Source organism: Nannobrachium achirus (genome assembly GCF_963921795.1).
Source record: "Nannobrachium achirus genome assembly, chromosome: 10".
Classification (NCBI taxonomy): Eukaryota; Metazoa; Chordata; class Actinopteri; order Myctophiformes; family Myctophidae; genus Nannobrachium; species Nannobrachium achirus.
Genome location: NC_137819.1, coordinates 34,553,046 through 34,580,440, shown reverse-complemented (window position 1 = coordinate 34,580,440; position 27,395 = coordinate 34,553,046). Strand labels below are relative to the sequence as shown.

The 27,395-nt window shown below is 43.1% G+C and overlaps 1 protein-coding gene across 2 annotated transcripts in view; it reads right to left on the bottom strand.

Moving 5' to 3' along the window:
• Positions 1–27,395, bottom strand: part of cgnb (cingulin b) — a gene marked incomplete at its 5' end in the record, with an annotated part of 31,097 nt that overhangs the window by 259 nt on the left and 3,443 nt on the right. The window contains 16 exons of one of the 2 annotated variants that reach the window (XM_080735946.1): positions 2,096–2,259; positions 4,038–4,146; positions 5,032–5,150; positions 5,924–6,007; positions 7,435–7,524; positions 7,847–8,008; positions 8,800–8,970; positions 9,089–9,343; positions 10,316–10,399; positions 12,427–12,639; positions 13,454–13,574; positions 14,330–14,356; positions 16,222–16,370; positions 21,170–21,382; positions 22,899–23,031; positions 23,369–23,478. In XM_080735946.1, coding sequence (XP_080592072.1) covers positions 2,096–2,259; positions 4,038–4,146; positions 5,032–5,150; positions 5,924–6,007; positions 7,435–7,524; positions 7,847–8,008; positions 8,800–8,970; positions 9,089–9,343; positions 10,316–10,399; positions 12,427–12,639; positions 13,454–13,574; positions 14,330–14,356; positions 16,222–16,370; positions 21,170–21,382; positions 22,899–23,031; positions 23,369–23,478 — 2,204 coding nt within the window. The remainder of the gene's footprint in view (positions 1–2,095; positions 2,260–4,037; positions 4,147–5,031; positions 5,151–5,923; positions 6,008–7,434; positions 7,525–7,846; positions 8,009–8,799; positions 8,971–9,088; positions 9,344–10,315; positions 10,400–12,426; positions 12,640–13,453; positions 13,575–14,329; positions 14,357–16,221; positions 16,371–21,169; positions 21,383–22,898; positions 23,032–23,368; positions 23,479–27,395) is intronic. The other variant, XM_080735947.1, reaches the window with a different exon arrangement.

The window sequence follows — 27,395 nt, the reverse complement described above, 5'->3', positions numbered from 1 at the left end:
AAGGAGAGGATGAACAACCGTAACGCACACATTCACTAACTCACTGGTTCCCAAACACTGGGTCAGCCCCCGACAAATCTTTATGGATCCCTTGATGTTTTTATTTCCTACATTTTGGTTTAAAAAGCAACGTTTTTCATTAAAGAAATCAATGATTTTTCTAAGTTGAATAAATAAAATAAAAATCTAAGAAATTCCATAAATTAGAAAACAAATGTTTAAGAAGTAGTGAAAATAGCCGATCTACAAGCTCAAAGCGCAGCGCGAAGCGACATGCTGTGAGCTTGTAGATCGGCTATTTTCACTAGTTTGGGTCCCGGGCAAACGTCTAATTTCTCTTTAGGGTTACAAGCTAAAAAGTTTGGGAACCACTGCACAAACTTATAAGCAATGTCGTACGACGGATCATGAATTCAGAGTGCTAATTTTGTTCACCCACAATAGAAAAGTAGTCAGTACAAAAGGCCTGCTGAAGGGCCAGAGAGGGGCAGAAGAGGAGGCCTTTGGTGTACTTGGATTCTAGGCCAACAGGCATAGTATGTGTTGTTCCAGAGGCAGTGGTTTTAATTGCAACACGATCTCTGGTTACAGAAGGTTTGCCTACTTTTATGGGTTGCTGGCTGCTGAATAGCTATGGAAACCAGTTTCCCAATGACAGATGTTTGCATGTGATCGCTTTGCCCGAGGAGTTTCAATGTCTTTGTGTTTGGGTATATTGCGTGACATTGATTTAAGTAATTATAGGGTGCTGCCACCTGGTGGATTATATATTCAGAAGTCACATACACATACAGAGCCTAATTCCACATAGTGTGGGGATTTAAGGGGAGCAAATGCAAATTTCGTGCAAATTTGTCTCAAAGCCCAAAAGTTTGCACAGATGTAGCCCAGGGCTAGCACGAGAAGAAAAAAACCCTAAGGCCTCCGACTAACATGAATGCTCACCCATACATGCATCGTTTTCTGAGGCCATTTCTAGCCCAAGGAATGTTTTTTGTGCAAAGCAAATGCCTGCAATGGATTCAGCATCATGACAAACCCCTAGTTAGACCCCTCAGATCCTACTTAAATACCCAGAAAAAAAATGTTTTTCTGGGTATTTTCCTCCTGTATAGAAAGTCAATGGGCGCCCAACTTGATTTGGCCACTGTGGCGACCCCGAAGGTTGTCGGCTCGGGCGCCCTAGCTAAATCATTAGAGCAAGCCCTGGGCTACATCTGTGCAAAACACGAAATTAGCATTTGCTCCCCTTAAATCCCCACACTAACAATACTATAAAAAAAAAAGAAATGTGATGTATAGTATAAGGTCATGTTGTTCATACCTTAATATTTCCAAATACATTTTATTATGATTTTAATAATTATTATATTTGCATTAGGGGTGACTGTGTTCCTGTATTCCATTCGAATCCAATCCAATTTATTTATACAGCACATTTTAACAAACACAAGTTTTCCAATGTGCTGCACAAAAGAAAATACATAAAAACAATCAAGACAAGTAATACCTGTACATAGTAAAAAATAAGATAAAATAATTCAAAATAAATAATAAATAAAAACGCATTTATTACGTATTATTACTTTAAAAATCAAACCTCGGTTCGAAGTGGAGCGGTGAATCTGAGCAGCTATACCGTGTGTGTGTGTGTGTGTGTGTGTGTGTGTGTGTGTGTGTGTATGTGTGTGTGTCTAGTCTGCACAATAGTGCCATAGAAGCTGTGTGTGTGTGTGCCTGCACAACAGCGCCCCTCCTTTAACTTGTGTGTTGTGTGTGGCCACTCAAGGTATTGCCAGGCTACAGACATAGCCAGCCACCCACCCACAGACATACCTGTCTATTGGGAGCGCTTTCACCGCTCCAAAAATATTATGCTTTAACTATAAAACAATAGCAGATATACAGTACAAGCTCACAGCGACAGCACCTGCGCCGGGACCTTGTAGATCTGATATTTTTGAAAAATCTTGAACATTTGGTCAAGTCTTTGAATATTTTTGACACGATTCTATGAATGTCTTCTAAATCCTTTGAAGGTTTTTGAAACTCAACCCATAAAAAAGGTGAAAGAATATTTTGTGTGTGGTCCTACTTCATCTCAGACTCCATCGCTGTGACTTTGGCTTGCAGGGCTTCCTGGAGCTCCTGCTGCTCCTCCAGGTCCCGCAGGACCTTGCGGCGGACTCCCTCAAGGCGCTCCACCTCCCCCTCGCTCTCGTCCACCTGTCGCTTCAGAGCCTTCACGCGCAGGGACAGCTGGGGACAGAGGGAGACGTGCGGGGGGTTAGAGGGGAGCGAACGAACGGGGGGAGATGCAGGAAGGTTATGGGGCAATGCAGGAGGTTATGGGAGAGGACTCAGGAGTGGAGGCTTTAGAAAAAAGGACAGTACAATGGAGGGAGAAAGAGGGGGATGAAAGAGGAGAGAAACAGAGGGAAGGACAGCAGGGGCGGCAGAGATGGAACCAATGGTTTTGGAGAGAATGGGGACCGAGGGAGAAGGTAGGATGTTGGAATGATGACTATTATTCACAAGGCAGGCATTTTGCTCTTATGTGGGGGTTCCTGCCCCTGGGCATAATATAAGAGCAAATTGGCCACCATGTGAATACAACCCATGACAGCGGAAGGGAGAGGCGAACGGTTGGAGATGAAATGTATCATTTAGAGAAGAGAGAGGAGAAGAGAGAAGCAGAACACAGGCAATGCAGTGTGGCAGTGGGGTGTGGCTTGTTGACACAGTCAACACCTGTAACCAACTCAGCTATTTGACTGTCTCACTTTGAAAGCCCCGATTATTACAGTTGTTAACTGCTGCTCCAGAGCGCCTCCCTCTGGCCGTCCGCCTGCAGCCAACAACACCCAAACGCAGCCTCTCCCATGATGACATTAGCAGAGGAAGGTCATGGAAGGAATGAGGTGATACAGGACAGGCACAAGGTTGCAGGAATGTGGGTTATGTGGGATAGAGGAAGACAGATAATCCAAACAGTGGACAGAGAAAGGTGGAGAACAGGAGGTGTGGCGAGGTTACAGGGGCATACCGTACAGGGGTTAATGGGAGGGCAGTCAGAAAGGTTAAAGAAAGGTTAGGGAAAGTTCTGGTGACCAAGCGAGGTTATGTTTGGACATAGAGAGTACAGCTAATATTAGCCAGTCAGGTTTATTTGTACAGCCTTTAATCACTGTTACAGTCTTAAAGGGCTTTACAGGCCCACATTTAATGTCATTAACTGGCAGCAGTGGCTCAGGAGGTAGAGGGGCCATCTGGGAACTGGAAGATCCATGGTTCTATACTCCCGGCTTCGTGCCAAAGTGTCCTTGAGCGAAACACTGCCTAAACCTTTTTGGCGTTTTGTACTATTTTTAAAATAGCTCAAACAGCCGATCTACAAGCTCACAACGTGTCAATGTACTGTAGATCGTCTATTTTTACCATTTTAAGATGTTTAACTGTTTCCCTAGCACCCCTAGATCAGCCCACTGCTCCAAATGCAGAGAACAAAATCTCCACAATGCATCATTACATGACAAGTTACTGAAACAAACAACACCTCCTGTCCTTAGACCCTCAATCAGGCAAGGAAAAAGGAAAAAATCTCAAGAAAAAAAAAAGAAACTTCAGGAAACTGGTGCCCTCTTTTGTGATCCTTCCTGAGTTTGTGATCCTTCCAATCAATTGTCTATACTAGTACTAGGATTAGCCTATAGTGAAAGTGGTCTTCCAACTTGGTTATTGTCAGATTTTGAGAATCAGCAGGAGCAAATTACTCCAGTAAATACCGCATCTCAATTTCTCGTAACTGGTTGGAGTATCAAATGGACTTTGTTTGATAATACGGTTGTGGGGGCCAGAAAGTTAATTTAGTATTTATATTCCTGTGACTGAGCGCCTTAGCTGACATTATCTGAATTCTACATTTATCTTAGCTGAACCAATGAATTCCACGCAATTCATAATGCAAGCAAACTAAAACAAAAACCATTAGAGCTGACGGCAGCATATTACCAGTTACAATCATACAGTAGGTTTACCTGGTCTCTCTGCTCAGCATGCTGGCTTCTCTCCTGGTCCAGAGTGGCGTTCACATCCTTCAGTTTCCTCTCCATCCGTCTGTGAGAGCCCTGGAGACTGGCCTTCTCTCTGGGAGAGCACATAAGGAGGCCACACATCACTGACATGTTATTTTACACAAAGGAGCCATTGAAAGCACCTTCCTCTACATTATATTAACCGCAGAAGCCCTATTCAAACATAAAAATAAAACAAATAGCAAAGCTTATCGAACTGCTATTTTTTAAAGAATCACATGCCCAAAATAGGGACGCCAGGGTGAAAGTTAATGCATAATGCCATTGTAAATCTGAGGGCGGAACACATGGTGGGAGTAAATTCTGAGTTGGCCTACAAAAAAAAGATCACATCATTCCTGTAGCTCTCTATACACCTATAATTTAAGAGACTGCATTTATTGATCCCACTCCTCCATGTTGTGTGCGTGTGTGTTCAGGGGCGTCACACCAAATTCTGGGCCCTGGGTACAAGGATTCACTGTGGGCCCCCCCATGAATGTTAACTATTGAAAAATAGCAGATATACAAGCTCACTGCGAGCTTGTAGATCTGCTATTTTTTTAAATTGTGAAAATGTGTGCAAGAAACCTATATTTCCATGTCAGTGATGGTCAAACTTTTTCATGTGAAGGACCCCCAAAATGATGTGAATTTGGCCATGGTCCCCCATCTCAAAATATTTAGTTCCAGGGACCCCCCCAGAAGCAAAATTTGAGTGACAAATGTTCACTTAAAAAATACATATATTCAAAGATTTGCGCACATTTTCACGACTTTTCAAAAATAGCAGATCTACGAGCTCGCAGCGCGGCACTCGGTGCCGCGCTGTGAGCTTGTATATCTGCTATTTTTCGATAGCTAAAGTTACTAGGGCCCCTCCACCTTGGGCCCTGGTAACTCAGTCCCACTTTCCTACCCCTTGTGACGCCCCTGTGTGTGTTTGTGGGGACTCTACCTCTCCTCGCTGTGTAGCCTCTCCTCTAGCTCCTGTACTTTGCTCTCCAGCAGAGCTATACCACTAGAGGGCCTGCTCTGGCCCTCCATGTCTGCCACACGACATTTCAGCTCCTTCACCTGTGAGGGCAAACAAAGAAGATCAGGTCAATTTACCAATAAGCCGTTTATACTTTGTTGTATAAAACAAAAATAGCAAACAGCCAATCAGCTATTTCACTTCACATTTGTAAGGTTTTGCTTTGAATCGAGTGGAACTCGGCAAGGATATTGAAACTCCATGACTGTTAAAAACCAATTCAATTTGAAGATGTTAATGAAGTTTTTTAGCCAAGTAAAATAGTGCCAAAAATAAAGAATGAATGTGTGTGTGTGTGTGTGTGTGTGTGTGTGTGTGTGTGTGTGTGTGTGTGTGTGTGTGTGTGGGCCTTCATGTAGGTAGGTACCATGGCATCAAAAGATGACACTTAGAGCAAATATGCCATTCCGATGTGTCACGTGGAAGCATAGTAAATGAATTCTCTAGATCAGAACACTGGTAATGAGAACAGACAGAATTTGTCAGCAGCTAAAAACCACCATTCTGTATAAGGTATTTCATGGTAGTCATTTGTTTCAATTAGCGACACCTGGTGATGTTAATGAAAAATCTCTTTAATGTGTAGTGAAACAGATACTGGCTCACTAGGCCACTGAATAATAGAGATGTTAGCCGTAGTGTTATATTGTGTATGGACAAGTTAACAATTCAATGCATTATTCATCAAACACAACCCTTTCGTTCATGAAAAATGACATATTTTCAACTGAAAGGGAGAAATGTGTTGCATGATACTTGCCGCAATGCTCATCATGTGAGGAGATATAAATGTTGTGCAGTGTGTGGTCGCTACCTGTCTCTCCAGTGAGCTCTTGTCCATCTCCAGGTCATGTCTCGCAGAGCGTTCCTGCAGCAGGTCTGCTCGCAGCTGGTCAATCTGTGCAAGAACAAGCAAGCAGAACATGTAGGCAGGGCTGTCACAATTATTACATAATCGACTAATCGCGATTATTTGACAAAATCGTGATTATTTTTCATAATCGTTTCCATGTAAAAAATAGTGGAAATAGCAGATCTACAAGCTCACAACGCGTCGCATCAATAAGTATGAAGTTGTCAAATATGTCAGTCATTTCTTTGTATATTTAGGTTATGTGTCATATCTGCCATGTATAACTTCAAAGCCTAAAAGCCAAACAGAAATGTAAACAGAAAAAAACACAATTAAAGTTATACCATGTAACTTTTCTTATAAAACAAATCTTAAAATTGTCCTAACTGTTAAATCGCTAAAGTTTTAGAACACCCACTCTGTTATTTTCAGCTTCTGAAGCCTTCTCTTTATATGTTTTCTATGAGTTGTGAGGGGGGGAGAATTTCCCGGCAAAATGATGTCATCTCCCACATGATACACTACCGGCCAATCACAGTGCCGATCATACACCACCGGCCAATCACAGCGAGTCTTGCTGTCTCTAAAGGAAGTAGCTTCCCTCTGTGTTTACATTGGTGAAGGAATCTTGCTTGCTACTCCCTCAATCCTGGTCTAAAAATGACAGGAGACGGCTCTACGGAATCGTATCGGCGAGGCGGAGGTGCTCGTGACGGCTGTGGTGGTCCGCGGACCACCGGAACGGGGGTCCGCGACTCCGGCCGAAAAAAGCAATACCGCTACTGACCACTAGTTGAGCAGCTTCCACAGTACAGCTTTAAATCGTTAATCGCAATTATTTGAGTGACAATTAATTGTAATGTAAAATGTCATAATCGTGACAGCCCTACATGTAGGCAGGGGTGTAAAGTAACTAAATACATTTACTGTACTTGAGTACAATTTTGAGGCATTTGTACTTTACTTGAGTATTTCCAATTTCCAAAACTTTTACTTCTACTCCACTACATCTCCGATCCAAATGTTGTAAAACTTTAGTTATTAGTTACTTTGCAGATATAACTTATAATATTATAAAACATACATTTTATACATTGGCTATTTGAAAATGGTCGATCTACAAGCTCACAAAATGCGTCGCATCGCAACACGTTGTGAGCTTGTAGATCTGCTATTTTCAAACATTTTGTACTTTTACTTTTAGTACATTTTGATGCCAACACTTTCATACTTTTACATACTTTTTGAATTCTGGACATTTACTTGTAACAGAGTATATCTACATTGCAGTATTGATACTTTTACTTAAGTAAAACATTTTAGTACTTTTTTCCACCACTGCATGTAGGCCACGGGGCTGTGCTGAACACTGCAATCTATATGGAAATAATTTTTTGGCCCAGTGTCTTTGCATGCGTGGAACATTATTCAAATGATGTCCATGTTCACGGGGGATTTTCCTCCTCCAGTACCTGTTCTCTGCTCCGTGCAATGCGGTCGTTCAGAAGCTCCACGCTGCTCCGCTCCTCGTCCAACTCAATCTCCAGAGTCTTAATTTTATCCTGAGAAACACACAGAGAAATGTGCATTAATAAAAAATGAGTATATGCACGCACACACACGCACATGTGACTACAGTAGTGGCTGGTAGAGAGGATGGTGTGACTGACACGTTTTCCATGACAAGGTCAAGTAAAAAATAAGTAAGAAAGGAACTTTACCCCTGTGCCACCCGAGCGCCTTTACAGTTATTTCAGATTTCTTGACCTCGTCAAGGAAAATGGTCCAGTCACACCACCTCAGCCGGGTGTTTGACCCTCGCTGCCATCTTTAGACCCCTCCAGTGACCTTTTGACCAACCACCAGTGCTTCTTAACCCCTCACCTCTAACCCCCTGACCTCCCGGGCGCGTTCGCCGTGGCTGCTCTTCTCTGCATCCAGCTCACTCTCTAGGTGCTTGAGGCGACTGCTGAGCAGGTCTCTCTCCAGCTGGGCGCTGTCCCTCTCCTCGCTGCACACCAGTAGATCCTTCTTCAGACGAGAGACCTGAACACCAGGGGGGAGGTGGTGAGCGCTGGTTTAGTTTCTCTTTATTCTTGATCAGCTCACGATCAAGATTATATTGCTTGGACAAGGAATTGCCCATTTCTGGAAAAGCGGCTACACCAGTGGTTCCCAAATCTTTTAGCTCAAGACCCAAAAGAGAAAAGTTAGTCCGAGACCCAAACTAGTCAAAATAGCAGATCTACAAGCACACACCGCTTCACTTTGCGCCGCGCTGTGAGCTTGTAGATCGTCTATTTTCACTACTTTTATTCATGGCATTTCTTAGATCTGTTTGTTTGTTTGTTTAAAAAAAAACTCTTTGTGAGGGGAAAATGTCTTAGAATATATATTTTTTTTAAATGTAGGAAAAGTTAGGGGAGAAGTCCTTAAGCACACCTACAAGGATAGGTGCGTTGGAACAGTGACGTTGAGAACTGGAAAGAAGGAGTCCCGCACACTGTCTTCACTCACAATACATTTAGTACAACATTTCGGTCGTTCAGACCTTCATAAGGCATCATGTCTGATGAAGGTCTGAACTACCGAAACGTTGTAATAAATTAATTGGAAATGTAGTTTTCCTACATTGGAGCTCATGATGATTTTTCTCAAGTTTTTAACTTGAGTCGTGACCCATAAAAATGTGTCCGTGACCCGCAAATCGGTCCTGACCCACTGTTTGGGAACCAGTGGGCTACACTTCCCTGGGTAAATCAATAATGAAAATCAAACACTTTGCAAACCATTTTATTTTGAGGCCCTTCTTACAGTATGTGTGCTGTGTCCATTACCTCTTCCTGCAGTGTCTTGAGGCTGCCCTGGGCCCGCTGCAGCTCGGCCAGACGGTCCTTGCTGTTGCGCTGGGCGTCCAGCAGGTCCTTCCTGGAGCGCTCCCGGTACTCATCCAGCTGCGTCTGCAGAGTCACCACCGATTGACGGGAGTCTGCCATCATGAGCTCCATCTGCACAGGGTGGAGGAGAGACAGAGAGAGAGAGAGTGACGGGTCCATTTGGTTCCATTTGTACACAGTCAAAGTTTGAGAACCACTGGACTCCACGCCCCAGCCGTGCACCCAGTACCTCCTTGTTGATCTTGTCCAGTGCACGGTCCAGCAGTCTCTTCTGCTCCTCCAGGTCACTCTTGCCCCTCCTCAGCGAGTCTCTCTCCACGTCGCGCTCCTCCAGCCTGCGGCTCAGCTCGTCCCGCTCCTTCCCCAGGCGGGACGCTCCTCTCTTGGCCTCCTCCAGCTGAGACTTCAGGGAGCGGTTCTCGTCCTCCAGGGCCTCCAGCGTCTCCTCGCTGTCCGAGGCCAGGGGCGTGCTGGAGTGGATCCTCTGGAGAGACAGGAACATATCCAGAGGGTTAATTTAATTAGTGTGGTTGCTATAGGCAACACGCTATTGTATTCGGTCCGAGAATCTCTTGCCAGCAAGGTGAACCTGTTTTGTTAACTTTTTGAGTAATGTTATCCGGGTTGTAAGGCTGCACAACAGAAAAGCGAAGCTTTTGGTCATGCTTCACACACTGTTGTCACGGTTATCATGCTTCACATGACATCACAATATATAATATAAATGGTAAGACGGAATTCATCTCCCAGTGGATTCCTCGCTACTCTCGTCAGTGCAACCACACTTGCAATTTCCCAGAATTGCACCTTTCTAGTTATTATTTTTCATTTCAGAGTTAAATTAACGCTCTACGGGTACACATTTGACTGGGAACAGTAGATATGAGGGAGCTTTGTTGTATGTGAATTGTAAAGTGAATGAATGAAACCATGTTTGCTTATAGGCGTATTATCTTAATGATAATTCTTATGCAACTATTTATTCAAAGGACATTGTAGAGTGAGGGCAGAGAGGTGGACAATTTGTCTTTAATTTGTGTTAGTTTACATTTTCTATTTAGTCATTAAAACAACAAACAAACAAAATAATTTAGTCAAGCTGAATAACTGAATCATTATTGCTAAACATCATTGCAGTGTTAAGGAAGTCATGGACGCTTGAATTATGTTCGTCAACCTTTTTTCCCCAGGGACCATATCAATTGAAATGCTTTAATACAATATGATAATGTAACGTAGGTGCCAACAAGTACTTCTATCTAGACTAAACTGAAATGAATGGAATCTTGTGGGCACCACACCAGCTCCAGGGTTTTACATCCTTTCACTGGAAATCAAAATTCATATGTGGGAGTGTTGTGCGGGGGATGGCCGTAACTTCCTTTGTACCATACATATGTGCCTGTGTGTAATACTGTGGTCACATGCATGTGGTTATTGTGTGGTTGTGTAGTACCATGCGGGCCAGTCTCTCCCTGAGACGAGCGTTTGCTTCCTGAAGCTCCTGGTTGGGCCCCTGGTCAGCTGTGTTCTTCACCGACTGCAGACACAGAGAGAAATATAGCTTGAGACATAGGACAGGGGTCTTCAACGTTTTCAGGCCAAGGACCCCTTAGTTGAGAGAGATGAAGCAGGGACCTGCACAACCTTTTTCATATAGTGTTTTCAGATATTTAACCATTTGAACCATCAATACTTAATAAATTGACCTTTTACTATGAACTTAGTCTGCCCTTTTTCCCCTCTACACCAAACCTCTTTGCCGAAAATAGCCGATCTGCTATTTTTGGCAAGTGGTTAATATAAAAAAGGAGAGAAAAAAGTTTCCATCACACAAAGATTTGGAGGACCCCATGTAGTAATTCTGAGGACGCCCTAGGGGTCCCGGACCCCCTGTTGAAGACTCTTGACATAGGGGCTAAATTTAAAAATGAAATTCTAATACACCGCCGACTAAAACCTTTAGGAACAGCTGACGAATGTTTCCGTGAAATAGACTGACCTCATGAATGCAGTAAAAGTTTTGTGGACATTGCAATGAGATACAGTAATAGCCAACAGGACTGCCTAATAACGGCCCTGACACACATTTTGATGTGATCCGATTTAGCTTGTTCCATGAAGATACCGTAAATGACCATGGGAATTCTAGGCAACAATCAGCGGGACTAATGAAAGGAAGGGTTGATTATAAAAAACATAAGTAATTTTATAAAAGAATTTATCAATAATTAATCCCTATTTTCGGCTTGCCACACAAGCTTGTCTATCAGCTATTTTCACTATTTCTGCATGACAACGTTGGGCTACGAACACAAGGTTAATCGATTTGTTGAATAATGGAGTTACAGGTCTAAACTAGAAGCAGTGCTCTTCCGAGCACAGGTCTCCACCAGGCCGTGCGTCCTGGTGGTGCTACTGTATAATAGGCCAATGTAAAAAGGGTGGCATATGTTCTTCACCTTAGATCTTTCATGGCAATCGGACGCTGCATGCATGATTTGAAGCATTGTGTTCCAAAAATGTGTTTTGCTAAAGTCTACCTAATGGTGGAGCTATAACAGGCCAATGTGAAAAAGGTAGCATTTGTTCCTTGACCTAGTGGGAATATGTGTGGCAAATTTCACGGTAATCGCAAGCTGCGTTGATGACTTGAGGCATTTTGTTCAAAAGCGGAGCAATCCTGCAAACTTTGGAAGCTAATATTAGCCAATCAGGATGGAATATGAAATATCAGACGGATCGGACTTGATCACATGACTATAGAGATCCTGTGTACCGATTTGCATGATTTTTGGATAAAATCTCAATGAGTAATATCCAAAAATGTGTTTTACATAAGTCGGCCCAAAGGTGGCACTATAAAAGGCTGATGTGAAAAATGCAGGGCAAAGGTTTATCCTTAGCCTCTAGGGAGTGCGCTTACAAAGTTTGAAACTGATCGGTGGAGTTATAGGTAAAACCACGAATCGGCCTGTTATAGCGCCACCATGAGGCTGATTTAAAAATAATTAAGTGGCATTTCTTCCTCGGCCTAGTGGGAACCTGTGTGCGCGATTTCATGATGATTGCACTTTGCGTTTGTGATTTGAGGCATTTTGTTCAAAACGGCTCAATCCTACAAACTTTGGAAGCCAATCTTAGCCAATCAGGATGGAATATGCAAAATCGGACAGATCCGTGTCGATCACATGACTGTCGAGATACTGCCTACCGATTTGTAGGATTTTTGGACAAAATCTGTAAGAGTAGTGCACAGAAATGTGTTTTGCGAACATCGGCCACTAGGTGGCGCTAGAAAAGGCCCATTTGAAAAATTTAGGGCAGAGGTTCTAGATTGGCATCCAGGGAATGTGTGTGCTCACTTTGGCAGCGACCGTGCCAACGGCGACTGAGATTAGGTGCTCACAAACTGCGAGGACGCACGGATGGACGGACGGACGCACGCACGCACGGACGGACGGACGGACGGAGGGGAAAACATACTCTCCCCCATGCCTTCGGCTGGTGGAGACAATAAAATAAAATAAAATCATGGATATGGAAGTCTGAATGAAGCCACTTCACCTCCTTCATCTTCTCCAGCGCTTTCTCCATCTCCTCCTTGTCCTTCTTGGCCTGCTCCTTCACCCGGTCCATCTCAGCCATCAGCTCAGCCTCTCTCTCCTCTCCAGCTCTCCTCAGGGCCTCCATCTCTTCACTCTTCTTCTCCAACTCGCCGTTTTGGCGGTCGAGCTCTGAGCGCGTCCTCTTCAGGTCGTCATGGCAACGTTGGAGGTCCTTGAGATTTAATTGATCAAAGATGAATAATGCTCATGAGTCTGAGTGTGTGTGTGTGTGTGTGTGTGTGTGTGTGTGTGTGTGTGTGTGTGTGTGTGTGTGTGTGTGTGTTTGTGTGTAGAAGGCTGAAAAAGAGAGAGAAACACGCAGAGCATACACAAAGCAATAGTGTCTGTCTGTCTGTCTCTGCGTCTGTGTCTCTGTCTCTCTAATCTGGCTAGCCATCACCAAAGAGTGAGTGTGTGTGTGTGTGTGTGTGTGTGTGTGTGTGTGTGTGTGTGTGTGTGTGTGTGTGTGTGTGTGTGTGTGTGTGTGTGTGTGTGTGTGTGTGTGTGTGTGTACCGATAGCTTTGTGGACATTTTTCCGGTCCACGCTTCTCAAGAGACTATTTTAGGGCTAACATTAAGGTTAAGGGTTGTGGTTAGGTATGTACAGTAGTGGTGTGGCCGGTGATGTTAGGGTGAGAGGTTGGGGAATGAGTGTTGTCAACTTGTGGTCCCAACAAGTAGATATACTGTAACATATATAGCAGTAAAGGAGTGTGTTTGTGTTTGTGTTGTGTGTGTGTGTGTGTGTGTGTGTGTGTGTGTGTGTGTGTGTGTGTGTGTGTGTGTGTGTGTGTGTGTGTGTGTGTGTGTGTGTGTGCGTGCGTGCGCGTGCGTGCGTACATGTGCACATTATGATTGCAAAGAGGCTTTTCAGTCACAAACACACCCAGTACATGCACAAAACCCAACAGAGAAGATAAACCCACACAATTTGTCCCACATAACAGCTTTAATCCATGCTCCCTAGCATATGGGGGCGAATTACCTCTGCATACGAGTGCTCATCGTCAAACCCTGGCATTTGCTTCTTCATTGCCAAAAGTGAGTCTTGAAGATCCTTCAGCTCTCCCTCAAATTCCTCCTTCTCCAAACGAGACTTCAGGAGCCTGGCGAGAAACAGACAGTAAAACACATAAACAAACACAAAGACAGTGCAGTGACACATGTCACATGATTGTACTTGGATGCTATCCACACACACACACACACACACACACACACACACACACACATGAATAGATACACACAGACACACCTACACACAATTTCAATAGCTACAACACCAAAGATACCAACAAAGAAAAAAACTAAGCACATCACTCTAAGCCTTAGAGACAAATTCTGGGTGTTTGTTTTTATCCCTTAGAGTCTAAGGGATAAAAGCGAAAAACAACGTCCAAAATGTTTCTTGTTTAGGAAGAGAGCTTTGCTACATGATTTATCCCCAAACATACCGCCTTCAACTTCTTAAGATCACAGATCACAGTTACATCTCACTTACAAATCCAAGCCAATCATTTTAATTGGAATAGATGAAAGTGTTCAAAATAGTGTGTGTCCAACCATTTGAACGCCCACAACAAGGAATCACAGGTAATGATTGATGATTGGTAACTTGATTGATTATTTGGGTTGGTTTAAATCTGGGTTGATGATTTGCTTAGATGATTAATAAGGTAAAGTTTTATAGTTAGTAAGGCTTATCAATAAAATCAGAAGTCAGTCATTAGAGAGAGAGTAAATACTTTGAGATATAAACACGCAAAAATAATTAAGCATGTCTATATCTCGTGAGGTTTTGATCACAGGGAACTAAGCTATGATTCTCAAAACAAACAGTGAAATTAATTTCTTCTCTCACATTTGACTGCTGCTGGGCTGCACGTTCCTGCCCAACAAAGAGTCGAGTGAAAAAGAATGCATGCATTACAAAGAAATACAATATAAGAAAGAGCTCTGGACCAAAGCCAGTAGGACACAATGGTGTTATAATACAGTGGTTCTCAAGCTTTTCAGGCCGCGACATGCCAAAATAATCATACTTAAACTGAGGACCCCCATCCTGATAAGCACTTGGAATGTAGTAGTTGAGACATTGAATTTAGTTTGACTCTAGTTTGGTTCCACAGATACAAATTGTGAAAATAGCAGACCTACAAGCTCACAACGCCTCGCAACACGAGGCATTGTGAGCTTGTAGAAAGAGTTTCCCTCTTTCTTATATTACTTGACCAGTTTTTATAGCAGTTTATTGGCTACTTTTGATGCAATAAAGGTATTTTTTCTTTCTTTCCTTCTATTTATTTTAGGTATTAAGGTCTTAAAATTGTCACTTCACTGTCCTCTGGGGGTCCCCCTCCCCCCCCAAAAAAAAGTAATGTGGGGACCCCCTGGGAGTCCCAACCCACAGGTTGAGAACCACTGATGTAATAAGACTGAACAATGTCCTGTGCCATTCAGTAACAATACCATGCAGTAAAATCTAAGTCTCAGCATTGATCCTGTATGTAGTGTATGTACTGTTTCATAGGTCCCTGTCTATAATGCATTACAACCATGGGTTGTAATGCACAATAAACTGCTTATCACCCTGTATTATTATAGTTACAGTACAATAACTCAAAAATATAAAAAATGCTTTATAACAATAACATAACATTAGACTGTGTACTGTAGGTGGCGCCACTGATAAAGTAACCCTTAACTCTATAGCAGTGTTTCTCAAACTTTCCCATTTCAGGGTCTCCTCTTAACTCTGACAGTGTACAAATGGAACCAAATGGACCCGTTAGGGTTCATTTGGTTCCATTTGTACACTGTCAGAGTTACAGACCGTATGGGTCAATTTAGACCCCCCTAAAGCAACCGACAGAGTCCCTGGAATCCACTTTGAGAAACACTGCTCTATAGGGAGGCAAGCTACATGCTCCAAATTAATCCATCCACCCACCGAACTGGGTGGGTGGATTACTACAAAAAGATGTCAGCAGCACACATAGTTGTTTTTACTCTCCACCCACCCCACCTCTCCAATGGCACGTTCGGAACCAGAAGAAGGCGGGGTCAACCCTCAAAGGAGTACAATGGTGTCTTATCAATAAGGATGGATTAATTTGGAGCATGCAGAGCAGCCTTGAGTAGGCCCAGTGAGCTCACTGTACATAGATTATGTACATAGTTAAAGGGATATTTCACGTTCAAAAGAACTTTTGGTCATGTTATCGTCTAATCAGGCTTTTGGGAACACCCTGAACAGGTTTTAATTTGCTTCATTCAGTATTTAGATATTTAATGTACATGTTATCAGGCCATCCTCTTCCAGGACATTTCCCCATACACACCCATTCAAACTCCATTTTAACCATGATAGATTCATTAAAAACACATTATTTTTTTCTGGTGACTCATAATACTATCCTAATACGTGAGCGGGCTGTGTTTTTTCAATAACTGTTTTCAATTATTTGTAATAATCTTTGAGAAAAATGGGGAGAAAAAACAATACAATAAATAAATATTCAAGATAATTGAAAAAAGTTATTGGAAAAACACAGCCTGCTCACGAATTAGGATGATATCATGAGTCACCAGAGAAAATAATGGGTGTTTTTAATGAATCTATCATGGTTAAAATGAAGTTACAATAATCCCTTTAACTGCACACGGCAAACTGGCAATACGAAAGATCCAGTGCATGCTGTATGGGTTGATATGTGCCCTATGTGTATAATTGACATTATGTGAAACACTTACTCCTGCTTGGTGCTGTTCAGCTCTTCTGAGGAGGCTTCCAGCAGGCTCTTCCACTGTTCCCCCTGCTCTCTGCAACCCTCTAGCTCTTCTTCCATGGACACAATGGAAGCATTGACCCTCTGTCTCTCCTCCTCTATCTGCCCCTGCGACTAACACACACACACACACACACACACACACACACACACACACACACACACACACACACACACACACACACACACACACACACACACACACACACACACACACACACACACACACACACACACACACACACACACACACACACACACACACACACAACACACACACAGTTATATACAGTATGTGTATAAGCAAAACAAGCGTCAATACATTCAAAGCATAATATGCATGCACATCATATTCCTGGTATTCCATTACAATCTGATATGCAAATAACAGACAACTGGGGTGAAACAAGAGAGACATGTATCTCAAACAGGTGTGGAACAGTGTGCGGCGCAAGGTGAAATGGAGAAAGACAAATCTGAACAACTAGTTGTCTACTCAGACTGTAGTTATGGGCCCCTATCTGTTGATACTGTTTGGAGGAATGATGTACCAAATTTGGACCCTGACTTTTGTTGGGACACAGTATGGTCTAACATTAGGCTATCTTCTAGAAATCCAGACCATCAACAAATTCATTTAAATTTTGTTCATCGGACTTATTTAACTCCTCGCAGACTATGTGCTATGAGGATTTTGAATAATCCCAACTGCACTCTCTGCGCCTCAAATAGTATTGGTACCTTCCTTCACATGGTTTGGGAATGCCCAAATGTGTCGTCATTCTGGAATATGGTTGCCTCAAAACTTTCAATTATTTTTAGTATCAATATCATATCTTCTCCTTCTTTATTTTTATTAAATGACGTCTCACAGTTGCAACTAAACAATATACGCAAGCGCATCTTCTTTGCTGGATTAACGGCGGCGAAGAAGATGGTAGCTACGCGGTGGAAACCTCCTCATACGTTAACGTTTCGCCAGTGGGCCTTAACCTTTCTAGATATAGTATATTTAGAGCAGTCGATAGCAAGGTTACACGGAGCAAAAGAAGAAAACATTAATATGTGGTCGGACATTGCAGATAAGCTTAAGGCTATGATTCAAGAAATCACTATATAGTGGTAACAGCCTAGCACAGGCATGCACTATTGTACATTCCGTGTTGGTCCGGGGAAAGGGGGTGGGTGGGTCTTCTTTTCCTTTTCTTGTTTTGCTATTGTTTGTGTTGTTTGTATGTTAATTGCATTTTTCTTTTGATTATGGAAAATAAAAATAATTGATAACAAAAAAAAACTAGTTGTCTACTCTAGACATTTTAGAACAGAGGCCTGACGTCGTCCTCCCCACCCTGAGCAAACCTTTTTTGCGACAGTGACGAGTACACACTCTCCCTTTAATAGGAAGAACTCTCTGCAGCACCACTGCCTTAAACATGTAATGTTGTTAGTAGGAGTAAATACAGAAGCACCCGCTATGAAGTGGTCTAAGAAAGGGGTGGAGCCAAACCCAGTTCCTACATCAGGGGTCTTCAACAGGGGGTCCGGGACCCCTAGGGGTTCCTCAGAGTCACTACCGTGGGTCCTCCAAATCTTTGTGTGATAGAAACTTATTTTTTTTCCTCCTTTTATATATTAACCACTTGAACCCCAGCGTCCATATTCGGAGAACTTTAGCCAAAAATAGCAGATCTACAAGGCAAGCTCACAACGCCTCGCAGCGTGAGGCGTTGTGAGCTTGTAGATCAGCTATTTTCGGCAAAGAGTTTTGGTGTAGAGGGGAAAAAGAGTACAGAGTGAAAGGTCAAGTTTTTTTTAAGTATTGACGGTTCAAGTGGTTAAATATCTGAAAACACAAACTGACATGAATCCAAAAATCGATGATTGTGCTGTCAAACGACGAAACTATGGAATCTCTGAAAAGGTTGTCCCTGTTTCATATCTCACTCAGCTAAGGGGTCCCTGGCCTGAAAGCGTTGAAGACCCCTGCTCTAGGGTGGGTGGCCGGCCCTCTGCCTTAGCTGTGTCTGTACCGTGCACTGTGGCAACGGGTCGCTTGCCCTGCCTGAACCTCAGGAGCTGAATATTTCCCTTGTCCAGGCCCAGCGGAGGATTCTCCTTTGGTCGCGTGGCAGGTGTTTGGTTTCCCATGTTGGAGCTTGTCAATCATATACTACTTCCCCCTCTCCAGCCTCTAACTGTCGACCTCCACCCAGGGGCGTCACAAGGGGGGGGGGGGGGGGGGGGGGGGGGAGTGGGACTGAGTTACTAGGGCCCAAGGTGGAGGGGCCCTAGTAACTTTAGCAATTAAAAAATAACAGATATACAAGCTCACAGCTTGTAGATCAGCTATTTTTGAAAAGTCGTGAAAATGAGTGAAAATCTTTGAATATATGTATTTTTTTAAGCAAACATTTGTAACTCAAATGTTGCTCCTGGGGGGTCCCTACTCCCTGGAACTAAATATTTTGACATGGGGGTCCGTGGCCAAATACATACCATCTTGGGGGTCCTTCACATGAAAAGCGCGGCACTCGGTGCCACGCTGCGAGCTTGTGTACCTGCTATTTTTCAATAGTTAACATTCATGGGGGGCCCGCAGTGAATCCTTGTACCCAGGGCCCAGAATTTGGTATGACGCCCCTGCCTCCACCACATACTGCCTTGCACTGTCAACTGCTGTCAACTGCTCAGTACTTTCCCCTGACACGATCTGTCACATTCTCCAAAGTCTGACTTACAATTTATTCCTGCATATATGGGCTCAGAGTGTTCACTGCTCTACAGTTCTCTTAAATAGTCTACCTGCTGTAAACCAAAGCGCTGTAACACAAGTCTTTCCCCCTCTTGTTGTTTTGCTGTTTCTGACGGAATATATTGGTCTACTATGCAGCGTGTGTGTGTGTGTGTGTGTGTGTGTGTGTGTGTGTGTGTGTGTGTGTGTGTGTGTGTGTGCGTGTGCGATAGGAAGATAAAAAACCAGACAACAATAGCCTTTGCCAGATGAATGGCCAATTGAGTTACTTGCAACCACTTCCTTGTAAGGATTTGGCAACACACTCAACACTTTATAAGTTGTGCAGAACACTGACTAACTGGTAAAAACTGCACCTATCAGTGTCAAATGAAATTTAAATGATCTTCTCCAAACAATTTTTTAAGAAACTGAAAATGACATTCAGCAGAACAAAACAGTATCCTGAGCAGCTTCAGTTACCTGGGTGTGGACATCACAGAGGACTTGACATAGAAAATGCACACAAAGACTAAGGGCCAAGGAAGGCTAGGCAACACCTATATCACCTCTTAAGTACCATGCATAGTAGTACATAAGGACCGCAGGAATACACAAGCAACGGAGGGTGAGAGAGGGCGCGCGCACACACACACACACACTCTCTCACTCTCACACAGTCACACAGACACCGCCTATCCTCCAACAGCTGTCAGCAAGACGAGGCACACAAGAAGAGCTGATTAATTAGCTCCGCGGCTCATCATATACTTGGGAATTATATGAGCGGGTGTGTTTTGTTATAATTACTCCGGGTCCGGATCCATATGTGGTTAAATCTGTACCCTCGCGGAGTTTTACATTTACCGCGAACCCGCATGAAACTTTGCCGACAGACAGCAGAACCATTCCAGACTGTTACCACTTATAACATCACGTCGGGTCAAGAAAGTCTGTGGTTCTACATATTTTGGCTAAATGCTTCGCTTATAGCTATTCTGTTCTGTGCTGCGAGGCGCAATGTGGCGCGCGGCCCAACGGAGAGCGGTCGGCACGGACATAACGTAGAGGAGAAACTATGCATGTTGACGGATTTACTGTACGTAATCTCTGACCCAAAACGTACACAAAATCAACCATACGTAACTATAAATGGCCCTTTAGAAGGTTCAAGGTCTCAGAGACGGTCCTGAAATCCCTTTACTTTGCTACCACTCAGAGCATCCTTACAGAGGGTGGCGCAGTCAGCTGAGTGCACCCCAGCCCGTCCTGTAGGTAGGGGAGGGAGGCCACGTGGTCCACGGGTTCCTCCCTCGCCTACAGTACCTACTCAACAGCAGGTGTTTGAGCCGAGCTAATGGGATTCTGAATGATAAACATCACCCCAGCAACTGACTGTGTGTGCCGAATCGTGCCGATGCAGACAAGCAAAACACCTGAGGTGTCTCAAGGGCAATCTCAATCTGTAAACACCGCCAGTCGCTCACAACAGAGCACACGCTGTCAACAGTTCTACTTCCTTTTTTGGGGGGGACAGAACACCCTGCAAGTGTCATGTACTTGTCATGTTATGTGTAGGCCAGGGATCTTCAATGTTTTCAGGCCCAAGGACCCCTTAGCTGAGAGACAGATGAAGCAGGGACCCCCTCTACATGTTGTATAAAACTGTGTTGCAGATTTTCATCGATTTCATAGGTAGATTCATAGACTTGTTTGACAGAACTATCATCAATCTGTTGACAGCACAATCACCTTGGATTGTTGGATTTGTGTTAATGTGTTTTTTCATACTTTTAATCACTTAAATTGTCAATACTTTGTAAACTTGACCTATCACTCGGTACTTGGTCTGCTCTTTTTTTACATTCACACCCAACCTATTTGCCGAAACTAGCCGTTCTACAAGCTCTCAACGCCTCGCACTGCGAGGCGTTGAGAGCTTGTAGATCTGCTATTTTAGGCCAAAGACAAAGTTCTCCTCAGAATAGGGATGTGAGGGTTCATTTTGTTAATCTAAAATAATTATCCTATCACACAAAGATTTGGCGGCCCCCTTTTGTAACTCTGAGGACCCCCTAGGGGTCCCGGACCCCCTGTTGAAGACCCCTGGTGTAGGCTCTGTAGGAGGCCAGGGAGTCGGTCTGGCTGTCTGCTTAAGGTGGAGAAGGTGGAGGCAGCTTACCTGGGTCACCTGCTCCATGGTTCTCCTCAGCTTGTCCATGTCCTCGCCGTACTGCTCCCTCAGGGCCTCCACCTCCTGGTCGTGGCACTCCACCTCGTCCTTCAGCGCCCCCTTCAGGGCGGTCAGCTCTCGCTCCCGCTGGCGCAGCGTCTCCTCCTGCCGCTGCCGCAGTACGGCTGCCTCCGCCAGCTCCGCCTGCAGCGACCGCACATCCTGCGGGGAGAGGAGGTGAGAGCGTGAGAGAGAAGCATAGGGTTTATAATATAGAGAGCGGATAGCCCCGCCCCCAGCTATTCATTTCAATGCAAGTTGCTCAGTGGCGTTTTGAAGCGCGTGAATCAAAACAGCATCCCGGTTTCGACAATGGAACAAGGCCGGGGAGCGCTTGTTTTCGGTGGAGATGACGTAGGCACGCCGGCGTTATATTATAAACACAATCTGATCTAGCAATCATGACATAGGCTATTTATTATAATCACTAATTCACTATGAAGTGTCTTTAATTATAATTAAAGTAAAAATAGTCAAATAACAAACAAGGACAAATTGTTCTGCCTACAACCTTATCAAACCAAAATGCCTAAACTACAGTAAATGTCTTAATTAGTCCCAATTATTAAGTATAATACTTGACCTTATAAATATAGAATGTTTATGATTATATATGTATATATGTTATGAAACATTGCATAGTCGAGCGTTGCGACGGTCGCATTAGCCGACTCAGCGCCGTTACCGACTTAAGTGCCATTATGGAAGAATAGTAAATCTTCAGCCCCCCGAATCGGGGAAGGATGGAGAGAGGGGGGTCAGAGAGCAAGAGAAAGAGGTAAACATGAGATGGAGAGAGACATGCCGAGACACAACGGAAGCAAGTGAGAAGAGAGAGAGATTAAAGAAGTAAGGTGAAAATGGGGATATGGGGGAGATAGAGACAAGAGGAGAGAAGGGAAAGAGAAAGCAAGATAGAGAGCCAATGCAGAGAGAAGTATGGTAAAGTCATGGGGTGAATATTTAATTGTTCGATAATTGTTCGATAATTAGCTTTCTTCCAAACCAGAAGGTATGCTTGCCTTGCAGAGGAAAATCCAGAGTGATAATTAGAAAAGAAAAGTGTAAAAATGTACTCTTATTGTTCTGTGTACCGAGTTTGTGCTGGTACAATGTGTGTTTTTGTGTGGAAGACTGACCTAAACTGACGTTTACTTGTGTACGACACGTGTTCATAATACTATGTGAAGTCAGCCTTCACACAGGCAAACACACATGGTATTACATCTGCATACACCATGGGTCTTAAACAGGGGGTCCGGGACCCCTATGGGGTCCTTACGGAGTTACTACAGGGGGTCCTCCAAATCTTGTTGCGATACTTGAACCCTAGCGTCCATATTCAGAGAACTTTAGCCAAAAATAGCAGATCTACGAGGCGTTGTGAGCTTGTAGATCGGCTATTTTCGGCAAAGAGGTTTAAATATCTGGAAACACAAATTTACATGAACCCAAAATACAATGATGATTGTGCTGTCAAATGATGAAACTATATTGTATCTATGGGTTGTGGGGGTCCCTGCTTCATCTCTCTCTCGATTAAGGGATACCTTGGCCTGAAAACATTGAAGACCCCTGGCATACATAATAAAATCCTCCAGTGTGTGTGTGTGTGTGTGTGTGTGTGTGTGTGTGTGTGTGTGTGTGTGTGTGTGTGTGTGTGTGTGTGTGTCAGTACCGTCTGTAGTGAGTCGGTGTGAGGTGAGTTCTCTGACACTCTCCTCAGTTCCTCCTGAAGTCCTGCTAACTGGTCCTCCTGCTGGCGCACGCGACACTCCGCCCCCTCCCTGGCCATACGCAACTCAGCCAGTCTGCACACGCACGCACACACACAATCAGTAATTCATCAATAATCAATTTGGCAATGATCTAACAGCAAAACTGCATCTTGGACAACAATTAGAAACACAGTGCTCAGGTGGTATTTAACCACTTTCAACCTCGCCTTCCTAATTTGGGCATATGCTGTGTGTGAGTGAGTGAAATCAAGCCAATTCAGAAAGTGTTGGGTATTGTAAACTAAATCATTGAGTATACTAGGTGAACAAGCTTTATCATGTTATTGTACCATGATGATGAATCCCGGCCATCAAATGACAAAACTAGGTTAAAACTATAATTCTAGCAGACACAAACAAACACACGTACTCGTCATGAGCCTGCTGTAGCTCTATCTGGTTGCGGTTCAGCTTCTCCTGGAGTTTAATGTATTCATTCGAACTCTCCTCCTCTTTTTGATTCCCATCAGTTCCTGCCTTCTGCACACACACATGCACGCACACACGCACGCACGCACGCACGCACGCACACACACACCAGGGAGAGACAGAGAAAAGACAGACATAAGAACATTTCCTATGTTATGTTCAGACATCTTTCATTCCATGTTTTAGAGTGATGCTTCTTTTACTTTATTTGCCATGTTGACAGAAACTATTTTTTTACATTTCGAACAAACTGCCAATCAAACTGTAGGGAAACAAATCCACACTTCCAAAAAGTTCCACATTTACCTCTGGAAACCAAAACAGCTCATGTGCCCCAGGTTATAATGTCAGGATAGCACACCAGCAAAAAAGCCAGCCAGTAAATTTTACACAGGGCTTACAAAAAGAAAAAAAAAACATCTCGCAACTCCCCATCCCACTGTTTGTTAAAATTCTCAACCCACGAATAGAAAGTCTAAGCATGGCTTTCCAGTGAAACCCCTCTCATCATCCTCCTACACGCTCCTTATAGAGCACTACAGAGAAAGAGGGAGAGTTATAGAAGACAAAGATAGGGTAGGGGAGAGAGAGCCATATTGGTTGCTTCCAGCTCTACAGAGAAAGGAGAGAGAGAGAGAGAGAGATGGAGGGAAGAAAAAGACAGACAGAACAAGTGACGTGCGCAGGGACAAACATTCCTATTCCCTTCCATTCTTATCATCAGTAATTACAGAATACAGAAACATTGGGGGTGGGGGTCTTTTTGTTTTTGTTTGAGTGTAAACATTGGAAATATAAAGGCAGCCTTGGTTGGAATTCACCCCAGGTGTACATTTTGTTTGTATTCACTACATTGTACCTGTTTATTTTATTTGTGCAGTATGTCTGTTTGTTTTTGAAAATAGTGAAACTTTATCCTCTGCTTCACTCCACACTAGAAAATATTGTTCCTTGACAAAACAGTGTGGGTTTGAGTAGCACACACTAAGTATGATGATAAGATCATTATAATGTCCAATCACATACGGATAGGGTTGGTAGCTGATCAAATATAGCCTAGTTCCAGACCCTGAATCGCTAGCCACACCCCTTTAATTTTTTTGTTTCTGCGATTCAGGTCTAGAATCGCTCTCAATGAGGAGGCCTGCCTCGGTTGAAAATCCAAACGGGCGAATCAGCGTCGTGAATCAGCGTCTTGTGATCAGCGTGGGTGGGGGTTTCCCAGAACTCATGTGTGTTTCCAAGTACACCAGCGCCGCCGCCGTACCGTACCGCACATCGTGTCGCGGTAAAATGCGGTAAAATGCGATCGTATCGATCTCGCTATGAAACACCAGTAGCAGGCATGTTATTTTGTGTTTGATTACTAGTTCGTAGTGCTCCTATTCTTTTTTTTTTTTTATATATATCTTTATTCATGTCACATATGTTTCAACATTGTACATCAAACAAGTCAATATTGCAAAGACATTCTTTTTCTTTTTTTTTTCCCCTTTTCCCCAACCCTCCCCCCATGTTGCTATCATTAATCACTCCTTGAAACAATAATAAAGACAGTAACAATAAAATAAATACAAAACAATAAATCAGCGTACACAATATGCACGATAGTAAAGAAAAATAGTTACACAAACAAAGTTAAGTACAATAAATAAAAATAAAAATAAATAAAAATAAAATAATATATATATATATATAATATATATAATAAAATACCAATGGAATTAAGTCTCCTAGAAACCATAGTTGTATTATTTACACAGATCAAGTCGATAGAGTGCTAACAGACATCATCCTCCTCAATTATGTATATCATTACAAGTTGCCCCGAGAGGTGGCCATTAAATATTCTGAGTTGTACAGTGTTGGTCAGTCTACTGCAAGTGTCCTCAGACCCTCAAAGTATGTGATAAGTGGTTGCCAGGTTGAGAAAAATCTGTCTACCGATCCCCTCAGTGTGAATTTTATTTTTTCCAATTTTAGAAATCCCATGATGTCCTTCAACCATAAATCAGCAGAAGGAGGGGTTGGAGATTTCCATAACAGTAATATCCTACGTCTTGCCACTAATGTTGCGAAGGCCAATATGTTGGATTTCTTTGTTGTTAGTAGCTGAAAATTCGATGGCACTCCAAAAATAGCTATTTGGGGTGAAGGTTCCAATTGAACCGAGAACACTTCAGAGAGAATCTCAAAGATTTTTGTCCAATATTGTACTAGCTTTGGGCAAGACCAGAACATGTGAGTATGGTTTGCTGGCGATAGCGCACAGCGATCACATTTGTCATCAACATCAGGATATATCTTAGCGAGCTTTGATTTACAATAATGAAGTCTATGAAAGATTTTAAATTGAATAAGTCCCAATCTTGCACATGACGTCGACGTATTAATCCTGTCAATAGCCCCGTCCCACCACTCGTCAGGACAGGCTTCACCCAATTCAGTCTCCCAATTCTCCCTGTTCTTGGCCAGTGGGAACATATTTAGTTGGGTGATAGAATAGTAAGTCATTGAAATATGTCCTTTTCCTCCGGGTTGCAATTTTAGGAGAGTTTCCCAAGGTAGATCCCTCGGCCTCTCAGGGAATGAAGGGAAATGATTTCTAACAAAATCTCTGATTTGGAAAAAACGAAACTGATTATTTCTGGGCAGGTCAAATTTGGTCCGAATTTTATCGAAACTACAGAATATGTTTTTCTCATATAGGTCAGAGAATTTAACAATTCCCTTATCTTTCCAAATAGTGAAAGCAGAATCTAGTGTAGAGGGAGGGAACAAATGGTTGTGAACTATGGGGAAATTTATTGAGCTGTCTTTGAATTTAAAATGGGACCTCAGTTGCGACCAAATTTTTAGAGAAGCGATGACCACTGGATTAGTAGTATATTTAGTCGGTGATAAGGGAAGTTTAGAATGGACCAACACAGCAAGAGAGGTTGAGCGACAGGATTGGGCCTCTAATAAGCACCAGTCCGTCGATGGGGAGTGGAACCAGTAGGCCAACTTCTGCACATTGGCAGCCCAATAGTAAAATGTAAAATTTGGAAGGGCCAGGCCACCATCTTCGCGACTTCTTTGTAAAGTAGAAATTTTAATTCTAGACTAGTGCTCCTATTCTGACTGTTTCTTTGGTTAGCAAGTAGCACTAGCAAGCAACAGGTTAGCCACTAGCCAGCCAGGCACACATAACAACACTATGTCATGTGTTGGTCGGTGAACCAATCGCTGAACAGTGCCTCATTTCGGCAATGCCCATCCCTGCAAAGGCTGTGGGCGGAACTGACTTCAGACTGAATAATGAAGTGAAACGAAATGTCAATTCAGGCTGAGTGTCAGGCTAGATCAAATACTTATTTCAAGCGATTTCATTGGGACGCACATTATACAAATAGACCAGGGGTTCTCAAACCTTTTTAGGCCGTGACCCCCAAAATAAACATATATGACAAGCACTTGGAATTGCAGGTTTGACATTTAATGTGACTCGTTTCCACAGATAAATATTGTGAAAATAGCAGATCTACATGCTCACAATGCCTCGGACTGCGAGGCGTTGTGAGCATGTAGATCTGCTATTTTCACAATGTTCGCCTCTTGCTTACTTATTTGACATTTTGGCCAGTTTGGTATTAAAATGGTCTTGAAAATCCTTAAATTGACACTTTATAAATGTGCAGATACCCTGTATACACTTATGTAGGTTTGTTTACCGTTGAGTGAGACATTTTTATTACATTAAACTAATCATCTGGGGACCCCACTAAATAATTTGGAGACCCCACTTGACCCCAAGTTTGAGAACCACTGAAATAGACATACACACAAAGTCTTGTATTGGAGCATTGTATAGCACCGCTCAAAAATGATATTTGAAACACATTACAGAGAGATTTTTGAATAGATCCATTTCATGTTGTTGGCCTGCTAGTAAATAATCACATACTGGGACTCTTTATCCTCTCTGT